The sequence below is a fragment of the Cicer arietinum genome, chromosome 2 (assembly GCF_000331145.2).
Source record: "Cicer arietinum cultivar CDC Frontier isolate Library 1 chromosome 2, Cicar.CDCFrontier_v2.0, whole genome shotgun sequence".
Lineage (NCBI taxonomy): Eukaryota > Viridiplantae > Streptophyta > Magnoliopsida > Fabales > Fabaceae > Cicer > Cicer arietinum.
The window spans coordinates 25,486,535-25,508,765 of record NC_021161.2 but is presented as its reverse complement, the minus strand read 5'-3'; the positions used below and the strand labels follow the sequence as shown (position 1 = coordinate 25,508,765).

The following is a 22,231-nucleotide window of genomic DNA, read 5'->3' as shown; positions in this document are numbered from 1 at the left end:
ATTTGAGCATAGTTTTCCTTACCAACAGTTCCTTTACCTTTAATCTATGCTTGATTGTTGTTGCCAAAAGTGATTAATCCTCCATATTCTTTTATGAATGTCATGAAACAGTTTTTATCTCCTGTCATATGTCTTGAACATTCACTGTCCAAGAACCAAGGCTTTTTCTTTACATTTGCAAATCCAACTTGCATAAAATGTTATTTCATTATTAGGTACCCATTTTGTCTTGGATCCTTCAGAGTTAGTTTTAAAGTTTTCTCTGCTTTTACCATAGCATTTTGATTTTTCATGACCATTTTTGAGACAATATGAACATTTAATTGTTAATCTTGGAATTGGCTTTGTAATCTAGGTTTCAAAAAGTTTTAATCTTTATTTTGAAATAGTTCCAGATCGTTCTCCCTTCTCAAGCTTTTCTAGAGAAAGTTCAGCTTTTGTTTCAGAACATTCTCTGTTTTGAAAACAGTCTGGAGAACGTTCTCCTTTTTGTAGACTTTTCAAAATTGGTTCATTTTTATTTGCAGAATGATTTTTTCTTTTAAAGAACTTTTTTGTCTTTAATCTTTTCATCCCTTTTTTAAAAATAACAAGAAAATTTTAGATGTCCAAGTTTTTTACAATATGAACATTTGGTTTTACATTTTTCTTCCTTTCTGTCTAGAACAAAAAAGTTTTCATACATCTTTATTTTTTAAGTTTGATTAAAACAAAGACCAGCTTTATCAAATATTCCTACTTGAGATCCCATGATTTTTTCAAAAGTTTCAGTGGTTTTAGTAAAATTTAACAAGTCAGTTTTAAGAAGTTCATTTTCAGTTTTAAGGAGAGCGTTCTTTGTTTCTTCTGCATAACGTTATTGACCTTTATGACTTTCAAACTTTTGTTTATGTGTTTCTTTTAATTCTTGAGTGATAATGTTGAGAATATTATTCTTAGCTTGAGCTTTTTCTTTTTCTTCTTTTTCTTCTTTTTTCTTTATGAAATTGTTCTTTTAGATAACTGCATTTTAGAATAAGACGATTTGAATCGTTTAGCAAGTTATCATATTCTTTTCCCATTTGTTCACATAAATAGCATGGTTCAGAATTTGATACTCATTTTCTTTTGTTTTTTCCATTAAGCATATGTTGGCTTCCTTACCTTTTTCTGTTTATGACTCTTCTGAATCATTCCATGTTGCTATCATTGACTTCTTTTTGAATGTAAATCGTTTTGGTGGTTTTTTGTTTAAGAGACATTCTGCTTTGTAATGTTCTAATTTATTACATCCAAAACACGTGACTCGGCTCTTGTCTACTTCTATTTTTGGGTTTTTTGTTTTGAAATCCCTTTTTGATTTGATCTTTTCTTCTCATAATTCTCTGTATCCTTCTAGTGAAAACATCAACTTTTTCATCAGCATCTTCTTGTTATGTTTCTTCTAGTTCCTCTTCTATTTGTACTATGATGCTTTCTTGAGATTCCTTTAGAGCTATTGTCTTTCCTTTCTTGACTGGTTTGTCTTCTTGCAATAGTACTTTATGTGCTCTTAAAGTTCCAATTAATTCCGCTAGAGGAAGTGCTTCAAGGTTCTTGGCCTAATTTATTGTTGTTACCATTGGTCTCCATATTATTTGAAGACATCTCATAATTTTTATTACCCTTTCTTGTACTTAGTAAGCTTTGCCAAGAGAACGCATTTCATGTACTATTGTTGTGAATCATGAGTACATTTCATCAATAGTTTCTCCTTCTTGCATTTCAAACTTCCTTATGCCAATGTTTATTCTTGTTTCTTTGACATGGCTAGTTCCTTTTTTATGGGTTTGTAGTGTATCCCATACTTCTTTAGTAGTTGTGCATTCATCAAATTTTTCACTTTCTTCCCTACTCAAAGCACACGCTAAGAATAATTGAGCTTTAGAGTTTAGAAGTACCTTAATTTTATCATCAGCTACCCAGTCTGCTTCTTTCTTTGCTGCAGAGATTAAATCATTTTGATCAACTCTTGGTATGAAAATCTCCATCTGTAATGATGCGTAACATTCTTGTATCTTGATATTTCAGAAACAACTGCATCTTATTCTTCCAGAAGTAATAATCAGATCAATCAAAGTAAGGTGGTCTATTTGAAGATCCTCTTTCAACAATATATTTTGCTTTCGACATCTTCTAGATCTTTTTCACTAGCACTTGTTAGGTGTTTTTAATCTTTCTAGAGACCTTTCTCTAATGCCAATTGAAGTTGTAATGTAGATTTACAAGGAATGAGGGCTTCAATTGTAAATCTACCTATTTAAAAGTTCCTGAAAAACTTAAGGATTTAACTCAAGAATGATCTTGGTTAACTAAACATAAAACGGAGAACATTCTTGGTTTTTACCAGAAAACGGATAATGTTTTTGGTTAGCTTGAAAACAAAAATTCAGTTTATGTTTTAATTCAAGTAATTAATAACGCTTAATAAATAAAGAGATAAGAGAAAGAATATCACACAAGGATGTATTTTGGTTCATCCAACTTGGGCTACGTCCACTCCTCAAAGATGTGAGTTTTTTCTACTAAATGTTTAAAACAAAGAACCTTCTTGGTTTTACAACACCTAATTTAGATCAGCTTTGATCTATTACAAGCTCTATTTCTTTCTACCCAGAAAGAGATTTAATTAATTCACCTATCAGACTTGATAGGATTTCAAACAATCAATTCAAACTATACTAAACTCTTATAGTTTGAGTTTTACAATAATGATGAGATTGTTTTGAAAAAATCTGAGATGTCACAACTCTTGTTTGAGATACAATTATTTACAAAGAATTGAGTACAATAATAATAAAGTAATATATATAGTTAGAACTGAATCTTTCTTTGAGAAAATGAGAATTTCAAGTATACGAATGTGAATGATTTTTTAAGACTTGATAGCACTTGAACTTCTGCTATTTATCCTAAGCGTTGGTCTTTCTTTTATAGGCGTTGTGGAGCATTTAATGATGGAAAAAGAGCTCTTGGTAGTGCTCTGTATTTTTTTATAAAAACTAATATATGTGAATAAAAATAATTAGCCTTTGAATATTTTTTGAAATCTGTTTGACTGGGCTGGTTTATTCGTTCTTGATTAGATTTATCATGTGTTTTAATGATCCTTTATGCTTCATATAAATTCGTTGATGCTAAATCATTGATCTGGAGATTTGATTCTGTTAAAAACTATTTGAAGAATGATGATGAACTTCTGCAGATGTATAGAAATCGATTTTGAACTTCTGCAGAAATGGAGATTGATGATCAATTTGGACTGTCAGTTATTGAACTTTCTGGAGATTGATGATCAATCTTGAGGTTCAATGTTTGAACATTTGGACGACTTCCTGATCAATATGGATGACATTGTATAGACTAAGATTGATTAACTTTCTTGACAATTAAGTTGAAGAAGGTTCATACTTGTGTGAACTTGCTTGATTCATGAGCTTTTATTTTTGTGAATCGAATGCCTTCTGTGCCTATAATGGATCTTACTTGTTCCTTGCCAAGTACTGATGATATTAGCATGAAATTCAGAGGCAGAATCTTTCTTGAACCAGTGGAAATTGATTGATCTTTAGGTTGTACTGATCGGTCTTGATCCTTGAGATCATTCTCCTTTTTATCCAGAATTTTCTTGTTTCTTTATTTGTTCAATTTTTGTCTGATTTCTTTGTTTTGCTTGATTCCTATCTGTAACTTAATTCACTCAAAAGCACAGGTTAAATTAACATAACATTTTCATATCATAATTAACATTTTTAATTAACCTTTTTTTATTTTCATCAAAATTTTAATTTGATAGTTTGTCTTAACAACCTCTTCTTGCAGTTGTTTGACCAACCACTAAATCATCTACCTCCCTACTGAGATGTTCTTGGACCTCTGACATAAGAATTCCCACTTTGACTTATAGATGCATAATGAGCCTGAGAAGATGTCAAAGATGTTGGTGTTAATGCTTAACTAGAGGATGGATGTGTCGTATCTACAGGACAATCCATCATGATGTGGCCTATGTTTTCATATTGATAGGACACCTTACCATCTCTGGAACAATTTCCAAATTGAAACCTACCACAAATAGAACATCGTGTAGTTGAAACACTTAAATGTCTATGAGGGAAAGGGGATTGTGATGCTGCTCAAGAATCTGATCTACGACTCTACATTGTCCTAGAAGACTGCCCACTATGACCACCTCTTTGAGATATGAGTCTTTATTGCCCCTGATAACCAAATATAGATCCACCATCGCGATTCGGATAGTTATTGTAAGATCCTTCAACCCTTTGTTTCTTCCGTGATTCTTGTCTATTACCTCTCTTTTCCTTATGTTGTTGCTCAATCTGAAGTGTCAAACTCAAAACCTCAGCAACGGTAGAAAAATTCGACCCAACCACATATCGAAATAAGTAATCCCTCAATTCTCTGATGAACCACTTGACACATATCTCCTCAATGATAAGGTAAGGAGCGTGTCTAGAGAGTTGTGTAAAACAAGCACTATACTCTGAAACTGTCATACCCTCCATTTGCTCCAATGCTCAAATTCATGAGCTAATCCATATCTACTACTCTCTAACATAAAACAAACTATGAACAACTGAGAGAACTCTCTCCATGCTAATGGAGGTGATCCCACTTGTCTACCACATGACACTATATCAAACTAATCATGTGTCACACCTAGTACCTCAAAATAACCCAATTCTCTCTAAAGCCTCTCTAGACTATCAATGAATTTTTGTGGGTCCTCAGTCACACTACACCCAGAAAAGTAGGGGGTTTAAGCTTCATGAAGTTTGGTAAAGTAACAACAATCCCCCTTGTTGCAGCAGTCGTCTGTTGCTCAATTTGTCTAACCTCTTGTTGACCATTGAGATTTTCATGTCTTTGATCACCCTCATGTTGTTGTCCGGCGAAAACCCCAACCAGTTGTTGCACAACTTGTTGTAATCCCCGCAGACTAACAGCAACCTCTTCCATGGCTGGATTTCCGTGCCTCCTCCTATGCACCTCAACATCTGCATCCTAGCAACGTCCACCAACATTAGCGACCTCATTGATGAGCACCTTGGGCTTGGGCAATTGACTCATCAGCAATTTCCCTTACAGTAGGATTCCTAGTCTTGGTTGCATTCTCACCTATTCAACGAACATTGATAAAAAAATTAAACAAGACGACAAGAAAATGTGGAAAGATATTGATGATGAATTTATTGAGTAATTAAATAGTTATCGATAACCATCTCAAAGAAATATATATAATTTTTCTCGAAATTTCGACAGAGTATTCTCTATAACTTTAACATTTCCAAAATTTATAAAATTCCTATTTACACTTTTAACTCATTCATATTTCAAAGATCATAATCTAAATAATTAATACATTTCCCAAAAAAGACTTTCTAAACTCAAAATAGCTGTAAAATACATCATGATTCAACAAACTTTACAAAAGGGCCCTCGATCAAAGAGGCCTGCCAAAAAAGTAATTGAAACTTGAATCTACTAACAATTTGCTACTCAAAGGCCTATGAATCTAAAAGAAAGAAAAAATAACAATATGAAAGGGTAAGTCACAAAGATTTAGTGAGGAGACAACAACCACCATCAACTTGAAGGGAAACACAAAAACAGCACGAACAATTGTTTTACAATCTTGTAAAAATTATGTTAAACAATAATACCTAAAATATAGATAACTCTAAAATAAAGTATACACATGATAAAATCATTAAACTTATAATTTGACCGTTCAGATAGAAATATTTAAAATCCAAAGTGAAATCAAAATGAGCAACCTTAGAAATTATCTTAGAAAATTAAACAAGTAAAAATATAAATTCTCGAGAACCAAGAGGTGGTTTCATCTCATTGATAGCTCTTACCTCTTAAGGGTGATGTTTCCCTTAGGGGTGGCTCAATCTAACAAATAGCACTCTCCTCTCAATCTCGCAACGCATCATCACGCATCAATCGGGGAGCTTAGATCTCGTTGACAGTTCTCTCCTCCTATGGATAACATCTCTCATGAGGGAGGCTCCACCTAACGTGTAACTCTCCCTAATAAAAACGATGTAACTAGGTCCACTTACCACCGTTAACAATTTCATAACTATAACAACAATTTCTAAAAACACGTATTTAAAAATCATCTCTCATTTCATCGTAATTTATGGAAAACATATTCAACTGTATAACAATTCAATATTTAAATGCTTTATAACTCACAAATAATCAAACTACCAACATATTATATAACATAGACCATGAAAATAAATAAAGGATGAAATCGAGAAAAATTCAAAGGTTGTGTTCTCTAATTTTTTAAATAAATACTTTAACATAGAAAACAAGTAAAATAATAGTTATAGTATAATAAAAAATAGGACAATGATCATTGTCTACTCACAACTATTAAGAATCATCACAACTATTAAGAATTGCCCGAGTTTCTTCTCCAACAACTCCTAAAGTAGTAGGCAGGATCTTAGCTATTAAATCTAAGTATAAAAAAAAAATCTCAAGACTTTAGAAAAAATATTCAAGAGTTTAACTAACTCTAGAAAACCATAAAAATCATTTAAATCTACTCTAAGCACTTAAATAAGATTTTTAAATGAAGCCACATTTTTCTAGAGATTCATTCTTAGCATTAGACTTATGTTTTTACCTCAAAGAGTCTCAATTAACAACTTTCAAAGAATGGGTATATTTGTTCTTCCTTAGAACACAAACCATAACCAAACTTTATACCCACGAACTTGTGACCCACATGTTGTTTATGAAAACTTCGAGATAACGGTGAAGGCGTAGTAGAGTCATGGCTTGACTGCTAGTCTAATACGGATAACGTACTGTAGCTAGTGGGTAAGTAAACCCAATAGCCTTTGTTTAAGTACGTCATGATGAGCATAGCCGAGTTATCAAGGTCGATAATTATGTTATATTATTTAACTTGAGAAGAAAAAAAACATGTTTTTCTTTGAAAAGATTTAATTTCCTTTGTAAATTTTGTTGTTAATTTATTTATTTAAAAGATTTCTTCAAAATGAATTGTTTAAAAAGGAAAAAAAAATATTATTGCGGGAAAATCAAGGTGTTACATTCCAATACCTAACCCTCAAAGATGATGGGTATGTCGGCTTTAGAGGGAACAAAAAAGGTAAAATCATCAATTATGATACTATAGGTTATGGTTCTCTTCCCTCTATCAAAAGGTTTGGCTCGTTAAATAACTAAGTCATAATCTATTGAGCATAAGGCAGTTAAGTTATAGTGGAAATAAGATTGTCTTCAATAAAACATGTAAAACCATCAATTAAACTGATAAATCCATATTGTTTATTGAGCAGAGGAATTATAACATTTACAAAATCAAAACTCTCTTATTTAGAAAAAATAAGAAGTCAAATGTTTAATGTCTATGAACGAAGAGAAATAGATTTGGCATAGATAATTGGGACATGTTATCCTGAAAATGATTTCTAAGTTAAGCAAGTGCAATCTAGTTAGAGGACTATCAAATCTAAAATTCAAACCAAATGCTCTTTGTGAGACATGTTAGAAAAGAAAAACAGATCAAAACTTTATTTAAATCTAAAAATATTGTTTCCACCTTCAGACCTCTTGAGCTTCTTTATATAGATTTGTTTGGTCCTACAAAGATTGCATGTGTAAGGTAAAAAATATTGTTGATCACTACTATAGATTGACATGGGTTCAATTTGTTACCCACAAGGATGAGTCATGTAAAGTACTCTCAAATTTCTGCAAACAAGTGCAAAATAAGAAAGATTGTTGTATAAACTCTTTGAAATTTTTTGTGAAGAAAATGGCATTCTATATGATTTCCTCCTCTCCTAAGATACCACAACAAAATGCTATCGTAGAAAGGAAAAGTAGATCTCTTCAAGAGATGGTCTTGACCGGGATCCACTAGAATAGATGTGACCAATCACTTTTAGATGAAACAATTAGTACTTCATGTTATATTCATAATAGAATCTACATTATACCTATTATAAATAAAACTCCTTATGAATTGTAGAAACGAAGAAAACCTAAAATTTCTTTTTTCCATCAACTTGAATGCAACTGTTATATATATAGAATACAAAGGATAATATAGGAAAATTTAAATCAAAATCCCTAAAAGGCATTTTTTAGGATACTCTAAAATCTCTAAATTATATAGAGTATACAACCAAAAAAATTGATTGTTGAAGAATCGATACATTACATGTTTGATGATGAAGAGCTTGAACGCAAAACGAGTGAAACGTATCGTTATTGTGGGATTCCGGTAACAGTGGCAGCGGCGGCAGTAACGAATTGAACGGAAAACAAGTGAAACATGTCAAAGTGTTGGAAAAGAGAAACTATGATTATATTCCCTAATTGTTGGAAACTCAACAGCGGAATAGAGGCAGGGTCGTTCAAGAAGGATCAAAATAGGCTCTAGATACCATATTGATATTGATGAATTTTAAAGAAAATGATGAGAGAAAATAATAAGAGTTTGAATATTATTGATAATAGCTTTATGCTAACTTGATTACAAAAGACTCAATATTAATCTCTATTTATAGAGAAACCTAAACTCAATCTTAAATCAGAAATAAATCATAATACTAATAATGAGATATTATAAGATATCTATATGATTATAAATTGATCATAGAAAATAACTCAAAATACTCTAATATAATATAATAGATATTATAAGATATTTTCTAATATTCTAAGATTAATTTTCTTAAGAACTAAAAATTACTTTTATTTTTCTCAAAAATTAAATTGAGCCTCACTCATTAAAAAATTACTAGATAATAAAATCTTCATTATTTTTGGCCAAAATTTATATGTACATTATTACAAAAAAAATAATTTATGTGTACATTTAGTATGTTATATTAAATGATAATAAATTAATGAGTATGGTCACTGCCTGCAGTTTATTCAACAACAGACAATTTTTGATGCACCTTGCAGGCAGCACAGCCAACATAGTTCAAAGCTACTACCCTCAACAACAAACACATCTTCTTTTCCAATTACTTTGAACTTGTAATATGAAAGTTACACACCATAACACAACACAAAATGAAACGAAAAGATGGTAAAGGGTTGACATATATATATAGTGGATAAATAAAAAGTTGTTGTATAATAGTATCATTTAGTGATTCCACAAATTTAGGTGTTTTCAGGTATACGATCTTGAAGGTGATTGTGGGTAAAAACTTCCCTTGCACGTGAACTTCTATGTTGAAGTCTTTGGTGAAGCATCTCAGAAATGTGGTTGAAAAAGTCAGGGTCCCATCTCTGAATCAATAAGGGATCTTCTGCATAGCATATATATATGGATGTCACTGCACTTTCCACCACAACCATAGCCACTCCAACCTGAAAATTGGAAATTTGAATGATCTTCAAATATAACATATATTTATGGAGATTTGGATTATAAATTACCATTAGGTTTAGATATTATGAATGGAAATGGCCGGAGATGATATGAGATGTGAATATAGGAATGTTGGGCTTAGCTTCTCCCAAGTGAGATATTTAGTTCTTTGGAGGGAAAAGTAAGAGTTTAACAAAAATATCTCATTATATAGATATTGGCAAAGAAGTTCTATAGAATGTAAGATAATAAAGTGACATTAAGGTGATGTATGCATGATTTGATGCACGTCTAAATTTTTCATACTGTCAATACATAGTCAGACAAATCTAATACTTGATCAAATAAGGGCTGAAAAAAATAACTTTTAATACATATAAAAATATAATATTATTAACAATTAACATTAGCCTATAAAATATATATATATATATATATATATATATATATTATATGCTTAATTGCATTTTTAGTTCCACTATTTTTACTGATTCACGAAATTGGTCCTACTATTTTAAAAGTTGACAGCTTTGGTTCTTCCTTCTAATTTTTTAACTAAAAAATGATGACGTGAGATGTTTAAAATAACGTGACATATGATAGGATGATGTAGAATGATTAATACAAATGAAATTGGAATAAAACATAGTAAAAACTTATATTCCAATTTCAAATTTTTTTCATATGTTTAATTTAATTAATGACATAAATAATTAATGCACCTAGATGATTTTATATTATAGAATTGTATGTTAATCATCAAAAATTTGTCAAATCATCGTTTTTTAGTTCAAAAATATGAAAGACAGACCAAAACTGTCGACTTTTAAAATAGGGGGATCAATTCTGTGAATTGGTAATAATAAAAGGACCAAAAGTGAAATTAAGCCTATATTATAAAATTTAATTTTACTAACATATAATATAATAATGATAGACTATATATTTTTATATTTAAACAAAGTTACACCCAGAGTTCTATATCTTAATTTTTTTGTATCAATGTAGTCTTTATCGTGACAAATTTGTCCTTTGTGCTTACAAAGATAACAACATTAGAACAAACCTCATTTTTCATCCATGTGTGCAACAAAAAGTTTTACTTGCCTATTCAAAAAGATAAATTATATCCTTAATCCATCAAAAACAATATCTAAATTAGATCAAAATAACATTTACAATAAGTAATCCATCAAAGTAATGTCGAAATTAATATGATCTTTTTTCAGTTGTTATATAACATTTTGGTCTCCTTGTTGTCAACTGAGGTACAATAGTGGTTTGAGTGGTGAAATACCCAATATTGTACTTAGATCATTTAACAACTATAATAGAAGTGGATGTAAATAAAATTTGGTCCAAAGGTGTTAACATTTTTTAAAAACTAATTTGACACAAAAAAGATAAAAGGACTACATTGAAATAGAAAATTATGATAAATGACCCCTAACACAATTTTCCTTATATCAGTGAGTTCATCGAAAAGTAAGATAAAAAAGAAGTGTGTGACAGGGAGAGTGGCGGCTAGAGCCCAAGTTTGCAGCTCTAAATCCGTCCCAATTATTACCATTAGTCGCCACAATATCTTATTATTTTCTCTAGCCTCATATTCTATGAGCCAATACCATGGATGATAAACAGGGCATGTTATCTTACCAAATAAGACCCAAAGTAATAAAAAGTCAACGAGGTTGTAAACTTACCAATATCATCCCCATGAGCATAGATGTAGATCCAACCATAAAAGCTCTGTCACTCCATTTAATCCATGCCCAAACACCAGAACAAGTTCCAGTTATCAACCCACCCAAAATGGTTCCCATTAACAGAACAGCACCTGAACAATCATAGGCCACAATTGCTTCAACTCCAGTTGATTGAAATAACTCCCATGCATCTCTGGCAGAACGGTTAAAGCTTTTACCATAAACAGCAATCTGCAAAAGGAAACGAGCACAAAACAATGCTAGAGTAAGTTTTTCGATTTCAATTTCCAAGATCTAGACATTTTCACACCTTGTCTCTTTATAAACAATAATAATAGGTAGTTAAACTTAAATGAATGATCAGCTGTATCTCATTTGAATCTTGATCGTTGAGATGCAATTTATATCGCTATTGTATATTGAAGTGCTTACTTATATAGACACAATGGGCTACCTGGACATAAGCATACTTGTTAAAGAATCGGACAAGAGTCTCCACAAGATGGAAAAGGAAATCAACGCAGCAAAGCAAACACTCATTGCTTCCTATCTTTGATCGGACTGCTCTTATCTGAAAGGAATCAAAATTTTGATGACTGTACATAGGAAATGAAATACTTAAAGGAAATGAAGTTCAAACAATTCACAAACAAAAAGGATCATTAATACCTCCCATCGCAGTGTCCTAATTGCAGCTGTGAATAATGAGCCATAACAAATGCTGCCAAAAGAAGTTGTAAAAGCATACTGTGAAGATTTCATTATGGAGTTAGCGGGATTCGATGCAGCCTCGCAACCACCATTGATACTAACACGAACCAATGTCCCAGACACTATGACATGTAGAGTATTACAAAGCACAGCACCTGTCCAAAATAAGCTTACAGAGAGGACCTGCATGCATGGATAATAGCAATAACTGATGTGATAAGCTTGCACAATCTGTATCAGTAACCTAGTTCAACAAGAACAGACAGAATGAAGAGCAAAACTTGCCAGCTCACCACAAGAAGCCACCAACGTCCACCGTCGCCCATGCTTGAAGCTACAACACCAGCAGCTCCAAATGACCACAAGGCCATCCATAAAAGCACGACAGCAATAAAGGCGTATGCTACTCTCATAACCTCAGGAAAATTCCATACCATCTTCACAGCCTTTTGCAAAACCAACATTGTGAATGGAAGTCTGGATAACAAATAAGAGCTACCAAAAATCAACTTCATGACTCAAATAATTATATAGAAAGCAAATAGAAGGGAATGAAGAAATTGTAACATAGTAATCAGCAACTGATATAAAGCTTTTATTGTAGACATGGATTATAAAACTCAATTAATTTTGAATTTCCAGAAGTTGAGTAAAATTTATCAACGGTCAAGATTAATTTAAAACATCACTTCATGTATTGAGAACTCGGGGAAACATTTAAGATTTCTTTCAGTGATTGAAAAGATTTATTAGGAGGATGTAGAATAGGATAAGTAGGTCTAGCTCTTAAAATGTTGAACATTTTGACCTGAAGATGAACATTACTTTTTTTTTTTTTAATAAACAATTAAGCTGGCAAAATCAACGACAATGTGAACAATACAAGAGACATCAACCTTTTGAAAGCTATACTTCATTAGAATTAACCATTTAACCTTCAAAACAACTTCACTTCATCAATTCCATTATCTATTAAGAGAAAAGACAATTTCATGTTCACAAAAAACATGATTTCATAGAAGTTATCAAATTCAAAAGAACAACAAAGGTAATCACTAATCAGTCTCTAAGTAACAAATTTGCAGGCACCTTGAAATATTAAACTCCGATAATTTCGTGAAAATACAGTATTTTCATTTTCTAAAATATGTCTTAATTTCATCTTGATGATAAACTCTTGAAGTGACGATTGAGAAGATGAAATGTTAGTTAATGAAAATGCATTTTCGGAAATAATGAAAACAGCTTATGACATTTTCATTCTTCTTAGAAATGTATACAATTGTTCATTACAAAAGTTTCTTACCTCATGTTAATAGGTAAAATTAACACATTTTTTAAAATGAAAATAGAAAATGTTTTCACAAAGTATTTCCTATTTTCAAAAAAAAAAAAAATTTAAAAATAAACATAAAAAAACAAAAAAAAAAACAAATGTTTTCCTCACCATTTTCTACTACAATTTTTTAAAACAATCATATGTAGAAATTTTGAAAATACCAAAACATGGTATTCATTGTGTTTAAGTTGTGGGATTTTAGAGAAAAGGAGGAGAGAAAAATAAGAGCTTGAATTTTATTGATAATAGCTTTAGGCTAACTTGATTACAAAAGACTCAACACTAGATCCTAAATCATAAACAAATCATAATAATAATGAGAGATATTCTAAGATATCTCTATCATTATAAATTGATTCTAGAAAATAACTCAAGATTTTCTAATATAATATAATAAGATATTTTTCTAATAATCAAACACATTGTTCTTAGCTTGCCTTCCATCTTCTCTATATCACAATTGTTTACTACACCACTCTTCTATCTCCCTAATAGTATTTCCAAATGAACAAAGAAACTGAAAATTGTTTTTACTTTCCCAATCCTTAAATGTGGAAAGGGACACCTCCTTGCATGCAATCAATCAGCAACAACGAAAAAACATCAAATCAATTCCAACATAAAATGTATCCAAAGCAAAGTTGGCTACTTACCTATCTATGACAGATAAAACATACAAAAACTGCAGAGATGCTCCAATAGCAAAAGCAACACCCCAAAAAACCTGTTGAGCCCAGAAACACAAAACACTGATCACAGCAAGATAAGTGGTTAGAATGTGGACAGAAACCTTCATCATCTGGATTGCGCGAGAACCTAACAGCAGCAACCAACTCCATCCAAGAGCAGTCCCAACGCCGCCGGCGACGGCGTAGAGTGGCCAGTAATCCTCTGTCAAACCAGCCTCATTTTCCATGAACCGGTATGTGTATTTATCAATGTCAAGCCTGTTCTTTTTCTTGAACCTGTTAAGGCCAAGAATCACAAGGACAAAACCCAAACCAATCATTTGCATCACAAATAGTCCTAACCAGAACACATCGTGCCAACACCTTTTTTGCTCCATGCTCACCACTTCACTGATGTTGTTGCCACTTTTCCTATACTTTCCCTGCATATATTCAAGAAAAGATATGATGTATTCAAATACTAAGGCTTTGTTTGCGAGTTTGGAGGGGAAAGGAGAGGGGAAGGCTTTGAAAAAAAGGAATAAAGAAATAGAAGGAATGAAGAATTTTGAGAGGAGAGGGATTTGAGGGGTTTGTTTTAATTCAAAATACAAATCCCTCTATTTTGTGGAAACTCAAAAATCGTATTGGAGAAGAACTTTGGAGGATTTAGACAAATTTTTCATATCATTTAGTGTTATAATACTTTATAAATTAAAAATATATTAATCATACACATTCTCTTACCTTTCTCTACAAAATCACTCTTTTAAAAAATATAAAAAAATTCTCCTTATTTATCTATTTTCCCCTGCCTGCAAAGCCTTCCTTTCCCTTCCAAAGTCCCAAACAAAGCCGAAGGCTATGTTTGGATGATTTTAAAGGGGTTTCTCTTATAGATTAAGGGAGCTATAAAATATTTCTTAAAACAAATTAAGTGAGATTGAAATGTTAAATTATCATCTATCGTGTTATTATTTCAATTTCTTTTAAAATCTCAAATATATAGAAAAAAATATAATGTTAGCTCTCTAAGACTCTCCCTCCAAGATCTTCCATCCGAAATACACTAAAAAAGTACACGTTCATATGGTAACATGGGTATCCTTAAATAGATTAAAATTACATAAATAAAAAATGAAAACCTTAGACCCTTATAGATGGTGAAAACTGTGAAAATCACAATTTTATTAATGATGACGAAAAAAAAATGAATAAAATAATTGAGGATTTTGTTTGTACTTTATAATTAAGGTGCAAAATAGAAGAATAAAAGGAGTGAAACCTGATTGTTGGTGGCAATGGAAGAATCCATCATTGTAATAAGATATGAAAAAGCATTGCAGGTTGCTGTAGTAATGAACTATGGAAGGCCAAAACATGTAATGAAGGTTTGAATAATAGTAAAAACAAATACTGACGGAAGAAGACAGTTGTATACGAAAATGAAGGGTGTAGTGAAACAGTCTACAAGAGAGAGAGTGAAAGGGTTTGGAAATGTTTGAGAGTATAAGCAGAGATTCCTCCTAATCTTGGTGATTTGCCTTAGACACTAGCATTACTATTCATGTTCCATTATTATTATTGTTATGACAAAAATTAATTTTCATTCAAATATTAAAATGAATTACTACAGTTAAAATTGACTTTGAGTTAGGATATTTTTCATCACGCTAATTATACATATAAATATTTAAAAATCAATAAAAAATTATTTAATAAAAAATATAATCTTATTAATTAAATTAATTTTATTTATATATGATCAACAATTAAGAATAATATAAGATTTTCAGTCTTTAGTTTCATTCATCTTCAAAACAAAAATATTTATTATGAGTCACTTTTATCCACTATACATATAAGATTTTCGGTATTTAGTTTCATTCATCTTCAAAACAAAAATATTTACAGTGAGTCACTTCTATCCACTATACATAATCTTTGATATGATCGATTACGTGCTAGCAAGATAAGTTGAAAGAGTATTGAATTTGATGATAAATTTCATTAACCTCTTACTCAAAATACATATCAATTAAGTAACACATAAAATGCAAACTTAAAACAAATAAAAACGCTACACTGACCCGAGAAATAAAAATGTCACACTAAAACGACGAATAGAATTACGTTGTACTTGAATGACAAAATTACAACATAAAAAAAATATAAAAAAACAAAATATATTTAAAAATTATTTATTTAAAGAGAAAAAACGAGTTGAAGAATGATTTCACATAAAAAAAATGATGTTAAACCATCTTTCTCTAATCAATAAAGAAGAACAGAGAGGAGACAAACATTAAAAAGACTTTATTATTATTATTATTATTATTATTATTATTATTATTATTATTATTATTATTATTATTATTATTATTATTATTATTATAACCATTGCTTTTATGAAATTTGTTAAAAAAAATCAAAAATAAAATTTTTATACTAAAAACTAAAAGAAAAATCAATTTTAAAATAAATTAAAAATATAACTTTCAATATATTTTAAATAAAAATAATTTAAATATAAGTTTTTTTATCAGTTATTAAAAGGGTAAAAAATTATTTACATAAAAATGTGAAGTGTTAGATTTTAACTCAAGATAATATCCAACTTAAAAATATAAAGATTTGCCGGTTAACCTTATGTAATAGTAAAAATTGTGATTCTTTAAGGAGTATTCAAATATTTCTTAACCTTTCTTTGTGATTTATTATCTCTAAGAGAAAGAGAAATTGACAGACCTTTTGGGAGCCACGTGCCATTATTGCAATGTTGCCATGCGTCCCGTGACAGAATTAGCCTCTTGTGATGATGATGCTTAATGAACTTTTATTTTACGGGATGATGATGAATGCACTTTATCATACTAGTGCTGTGTCCATTAGCCATACTATAATTGCTCGGAACTAAGGGTTTGTTTGGCAAACTAAATAAATAAATTTAAACCCGCGTTCAACTTAATATCTCTGATAGATAATTGTATTTTTTTTGCAAATTATAGTATTTTAATTTAAGTAAAATTGATCTTTTTATTTAAAAATTTAACAGTTTTGTTCCCTCGTTCATAATTTTTAACCAAAAAATAATAATATGACATTATAAATAATGTGACATTGATATATAAAAATTAATATCTATAAAATTGCAATAAATTTAAAAAAAAAATCAATTTTAACTTTTGAAACTAATTATTTTTGTAATTTAATTAGTAACGTATAAATAATTAATACATCTATATGTTTCTACATTATAAGATCATATGTCACATCATTTAAAATAGGTTAAACCACTATTTTCTAGTTTAAAAATTTGATAGATAGACTAAAATTGTCGAATTTTAAAATAGCGGGACTAATTTTCTAAATTGGTGAAAATAGAATGACCAAAATTACAATTAAGTTTAATACTTTTTTAAAGTTTGTAGCGTTTTTATAAGTTACTTGAAGTACCGTTTGAGTTTATAGTTTATATCATTTTATTTTTCATTTATTTTTATCTTCATTATCTTAATTGAAAATTTTAAAATATTAGTTAAAGATATATTTTTTACATTATTTTATATTTTTGAGGTAATTCAATTGTCAATTTTGTCAAACACTTTATAAAATAATGTTATTGGAATACAAAATGAGACACAAATACAATATTATATAAAATACAGTAGGGTTATGTTTTGTTTTTTCATAAAATATCAAAGTATTTTATTTACGTTCTATTTTGTGTTAAATTTTGTATTTCAATAACATTATTTCACTTTAAGTTAAGTTAACTAATTCATCTACTATTATCTATCAACTAACTTATCTATTATTCGCTATAAATTTATCCTCTATCAACTAATTTATTACTTTTTAACTACTTTTCCCAAAGAAAATCTAAATCTCATTATATATTAGTGGATTGGGTTAGTGAAATTACACATTATGAAAGAGATTCGACGCATCTCAACCATTCATTTTTGGTAGTTGATCTATGATTCATTATTTTCATATATGGTTATTTCCGGTGAATCAATAAAATTTTGTTTACAACTTATTTAAAAGTCTATAGAACACATACTATATATGAACTATTTTTATAATAATATGTAAACTATAGTCAAACTATTTTTTCGACAGAAATCTAATGTAGTTAAGAAGAAAAAAAACTAAGTGTAAATATAATTGTAGTTTGTTTATTAGTCTTGCAATTTTTTTCATTCAAAATCTACAAATTTAAAAACAGTATTATTAGGGACGATTCATGTTAGGGACGAAAAACAATTGTTTTATAATTTGTTGGAATTGGATTTAAACAAAAAAAAAATATCAAGGACTATAATTAAAAAACACTATAATTGCAAGAATTTAAATCATATTTTTCTTATAAAAAAAAAATACAAGACAAAAAAATGGTGTTGAGCCAATATCCCAAATTAATGTTTTGATGTAAACAAATAAAGGTTAATTAAAGACTATAATTATGATTATAAATTATGTGTTAATTAACATGTGTTTTTGAGTGTAATAAATTCAAGATAGGTACTAAGCAAAAGTAAGCAAAATCAGTTTAAAGAAAAAGCCAAAAATAAACAAAATTGAACCAAGAACGTTCTTGATAAAATCTGGGAACCAAGAACCTTCTTCATCAAGCAAGATCAAATCAGTTTTTAATGCAAGGAAAACTCTTGCAAATCGCAAATGGATGTCCAATTCAACTACTAGGAATATACATTTGATTCGTTGTCGCACACGGGTCAAATACAATTAATAAAATCTAAATAGAGGTAATAACTCCAATCATTTCGCAAGGACTTCTGATATAATAATAATAATTGAATTGAAAGTTGAAATTAAAAGGAGGATTTTTAGATTTTTGATTTAATGGATGAGCAAATCGATTAATCCACTTATTCGAGTTTCAAACCTATCACATATTCTATCAATAAGTTTAATTTCTAATCCGTGATTCTATTCTTATTTGACTATAGAATTGATCAAACAAGCATAATCAATGCAATGTGAATTTGGTTTCTTTGATTGGATTAAGCATCACAATCATCAAAATATTGCAATTAACGATCAAGCGTCGCAAAATTATAATTCAATTAAATTAGAAACCAAAACCAAATTTTGTCAAATAAATTTAATCGATCCTATTGAAATTCAATTTAAGAAATCAAAATATCAATATAATCAAATTGTAACACCCCGTTTTTCAAAGCGAGGGTATATTTTTTTTTTCAAAAAAATTTAAAATAAAGCAGAGAAATAAATAAAGAAATGTCTTTGGATAAATAATTGAGTCATTATAATTTACAGGCAGCGGAAAAGTTACTCCTATTATAAATCCAAACCATTTACCCAACAACAAATGGTACACGTAACCCATCGAAAATAACATGTCAAGCTGACAATATTAGTATAGGTACAGTCTTCCATGTTAAAATAAATGCAATACAAAAGAAAGGCATCTGATCCCTCTATGCCAACCTAATCTGATCATTTTACAACACAACTAAACACCCTGACTAATCTCCACGCGCCCCGTGAGATTCTCCTAACGTAGCTGCAGTCAAGCGTTCCCATCTCCATTTCCGTCCGTAGGGTAAGAACCGGTAGGATCGTCCTGACTCTCATCTGAGGGCAAAGCCCAGATTTCCACAATAATTGTAAAGGTCACCAACCGAAAATAACAGTTAACACATAACATTTAAGTTTTGAATGCTAAAAATAACTTTACAACCAAGCATGCACCTTAGCAGGATTTTCAATATGCGAAAAGTTCATACAATACTTTGCCAGTTAAAATGAAAGTAAAATGAGGTTCTCAATCCCCTAATTATAACATAACAAATCAAGACATGGATAGTTTCATGAGCAAACAATCATACAACTAAAACTGAGGATTTTCACTGAGCCAATCGATTAGGCAATCGATTGGGGTGAAGGATTTTGATGAAACAGAATCCTGGGCTGAAATCAATCGATTGGGAAATCGATTGAGTGAGTACTGAGCCCCTGACTTAATACCAATCGATTTCCAAATCGATTTCCTGAAGGTTTTTAGTGAAATTTTGAACTCTGGCTTGATTCAATCGATTGGGCAATCGATTGACAGGATAGCTGAGCCCCTGACTTAATGGCCAATCGATTTCCAAATCGATTTGGTCGAATATGGATGAGTCCCTGACTTAGGCCCAATCGATTGGGCAATCGATTTCGTAAATGATTTTCGAAAAACTGATTACAAAATCGATTGGCTAATCGATTTTGTCCATTTGGCCAAGTCCCTGTTTACTATCCAATCGATTGGGAAATCGATTTACCTGTGTATTCTTTCAAAAATTCATAAACTAACTCAATCACATTCATGCATAATCCCAATTCTTAACACTTAACACTGATAACACAATTACTACGACATCATGGATTTCGAAATGGTATTGCAATCAAACATGTTATCACCAAATTCCAAAACATAACACTTAGCATTTATAACACATTACTACACAAACAAAATGAACCAACAGTTCACAAATCAACAGGGTGTAGTCTCTCGCGGACAAACACAATTCCCTCAGGAACGTAAGTCGTAAACGTACTACCTATCACGGGTCCGTACCGTTTACCGAGGTGCCACCTATCCCGGGTCAGCACAACTTACCAAAACATACACGAGTAAACGAGACATTAAGAGATTCCCCATTCTTAATTCTCATCTAACTTAAACCAGGGCGTAGTCTCTCACGGACAAACCCCTGCGCAGTCTCTCACGGACAAACGCAATTCCCGCAGGAACGTAAGTCGTAAACGTACTACCTATCACGGGTCCGTACTGTTTACCGAGGTGCCACCTATCCCGGGTCAGCACAACTTACCAAACACAATTCCCTCAGGAACGTAAGTCGTAAACGTACTACCTATCACGGGTCCGTACTGTTTACCGAGGTGCCACCCATCCCGGGTCAGCACGACTTACCAAACGTAAATCGTAAACGTACTGCCTATCACGGGCCCGTACTGTTTACCAAGGTGCCACCTATCCCGGGTCAGCACGATTTACCGAAACACACATAAAAAAGCGAGACATTAAGAGATTCCCCATTCTTAATTCTCATTTAACTTAACGATTTTCAAGACAAAACATTCAGTAAATAAGTCATTAAGAGATTCCCCATTCTTAATACTCATTTACTGAAACGATTTTCAAAAACGAACATTAAGTAACCGAGACATTAAGAGATTCCCCATTCTCAACGCCCAGTTAACTTAAACAATTTTCCAAACAAAATAATAAGTAACCGAGACATTAAGAGATTCCCCATTCTTAACGCCCAGTTAACTTAAACAATTTTCCAAACAAAATAATAAGTAACCGAGACATTAAGAGATTCCCCATTCTTAACGCCCAGTTAACTTAAACGGTTTTCAAAACAAAATGTTAAGTAACCGAGACATTAAGAGATTCCCCCTCCTTAACGTCCAGTTAACTTAAACGGTTTTCAAAACAAAATATTAAGTAACCGAGACATTAAGAGATTCCCCATTCTTAACGCCCAGTTAACTTAAACGATTTTTCTTTAAAACAAAATATTAAGTAACCGAGACATTAAGAGATTCCCCCTCCTTAACGTCCAGTTAACTTAAACGGTTTTCAAAACAAAATATTAAGTAACCGAGACATTAAGAGATTCCCCATTCTTAACGCCCAGTTAACTTAAACGATTTTTCTTTAAAACAAAATATTAAGTAACCGAGACATTAAGAGATTCCCCATTCTTAACGCCCAGTTAACTTAAACGATTTTTCTTTAAAACAAAATATTAAGTAACCGAGACATTAAGAGATTCCCCATTCTTAACGCCCAGTTAACTTAAACGATTTTTCACAAACAAACGCACATTAAGTAAACGAGACATTAAGAGATTCCCCATTCTTAACGCCCAGTTAACTTAAACGATTTTTCACAAACAAACGCACATTAAGTAAACGAGACATTAAGAGATTCCCCATTCTTAACGCCCAGTTAACTTAAACGATTTTTCACAAACAAACGCACATTAAGTAAACGAGACATTAAGAGATTCCCCATTCTTAATACTCATTTAACTTAATGGTTTTCAAATTTCACACAACACAAACTCAACAAATTCTCACATCAAAACATATCAATTCATTTATTCACAAATCCAACCATACACATATCAAATTTCATCAATATCAATTAAGAGCATGTCAAAAACAACGAACACAAATCAAAGCAACATAACACACAGATACATCAAATTTCATTTACTCATAATCACACACAATGACATTCAAATTCATTTACCACGAAACATTCATCAATATAAACAAAACCTAACTCTAAGGTTGTTACCCATAACGCACTAGT

The 22,231-nt window shown here is 30.9% G+C and overlaps 1 protein-coding gene across 1 annotated transcript; it reads right to left on the bottom strand.

Annotated features, from left to right (window-relative positions):
- Positions 1-9,043: 9,043 nt before the first annotated feature.
- On the bottom strand, positions 9,044-15,331 carry LOC101490958 (uncharacterized). The gene is made up of 7 exons (XM_004505782.4): positions 15,134-15,331; positions 13,834-14,291; positions 12,135-12,318; positions 11,800-12,024; positions 11,585-11,701; positions 11,128-11,361; positions 9,044-9,423 (listed from the first exon to the last, which is right to left on the bottom strand). Exons 1-7 carry the CDS (start codon positions 15,164-15,166, stop codon positions 9,214-9,216), a joined length of 1,461 nt encoding a protein of 486 aa, XP_004505839.1. The 5' UTR covers positions 15,167-15,331; the 3' UTR covers positions 9,044-9,213.
- Between the last annotated feature and the right edge of the window lie 6,900 nt (positions 15,332-22,231).

Coding starts and splice junctions, on each gene's coding strand:
- LOC101490958 (XM_004505782.4), bottom strand. CDS start 15,166: ATGATGGATTCTTCCATTGCCACCAACAATCAG. Junction 12,319..13,833: donor GTTTTATCTGTCATAGATAG/GTAAGTAGCCAA, acceptor TTTGTTATCCAG/ACTTCCATTCACAATGTTGG. Junction 11,362..11,584: donor ACAAGTATGCTTATGTCCAG/GTAGCCCATTGT, acceptor TTCCTTTTGCAG/ATTGCTGTTTATGGTAAAAG.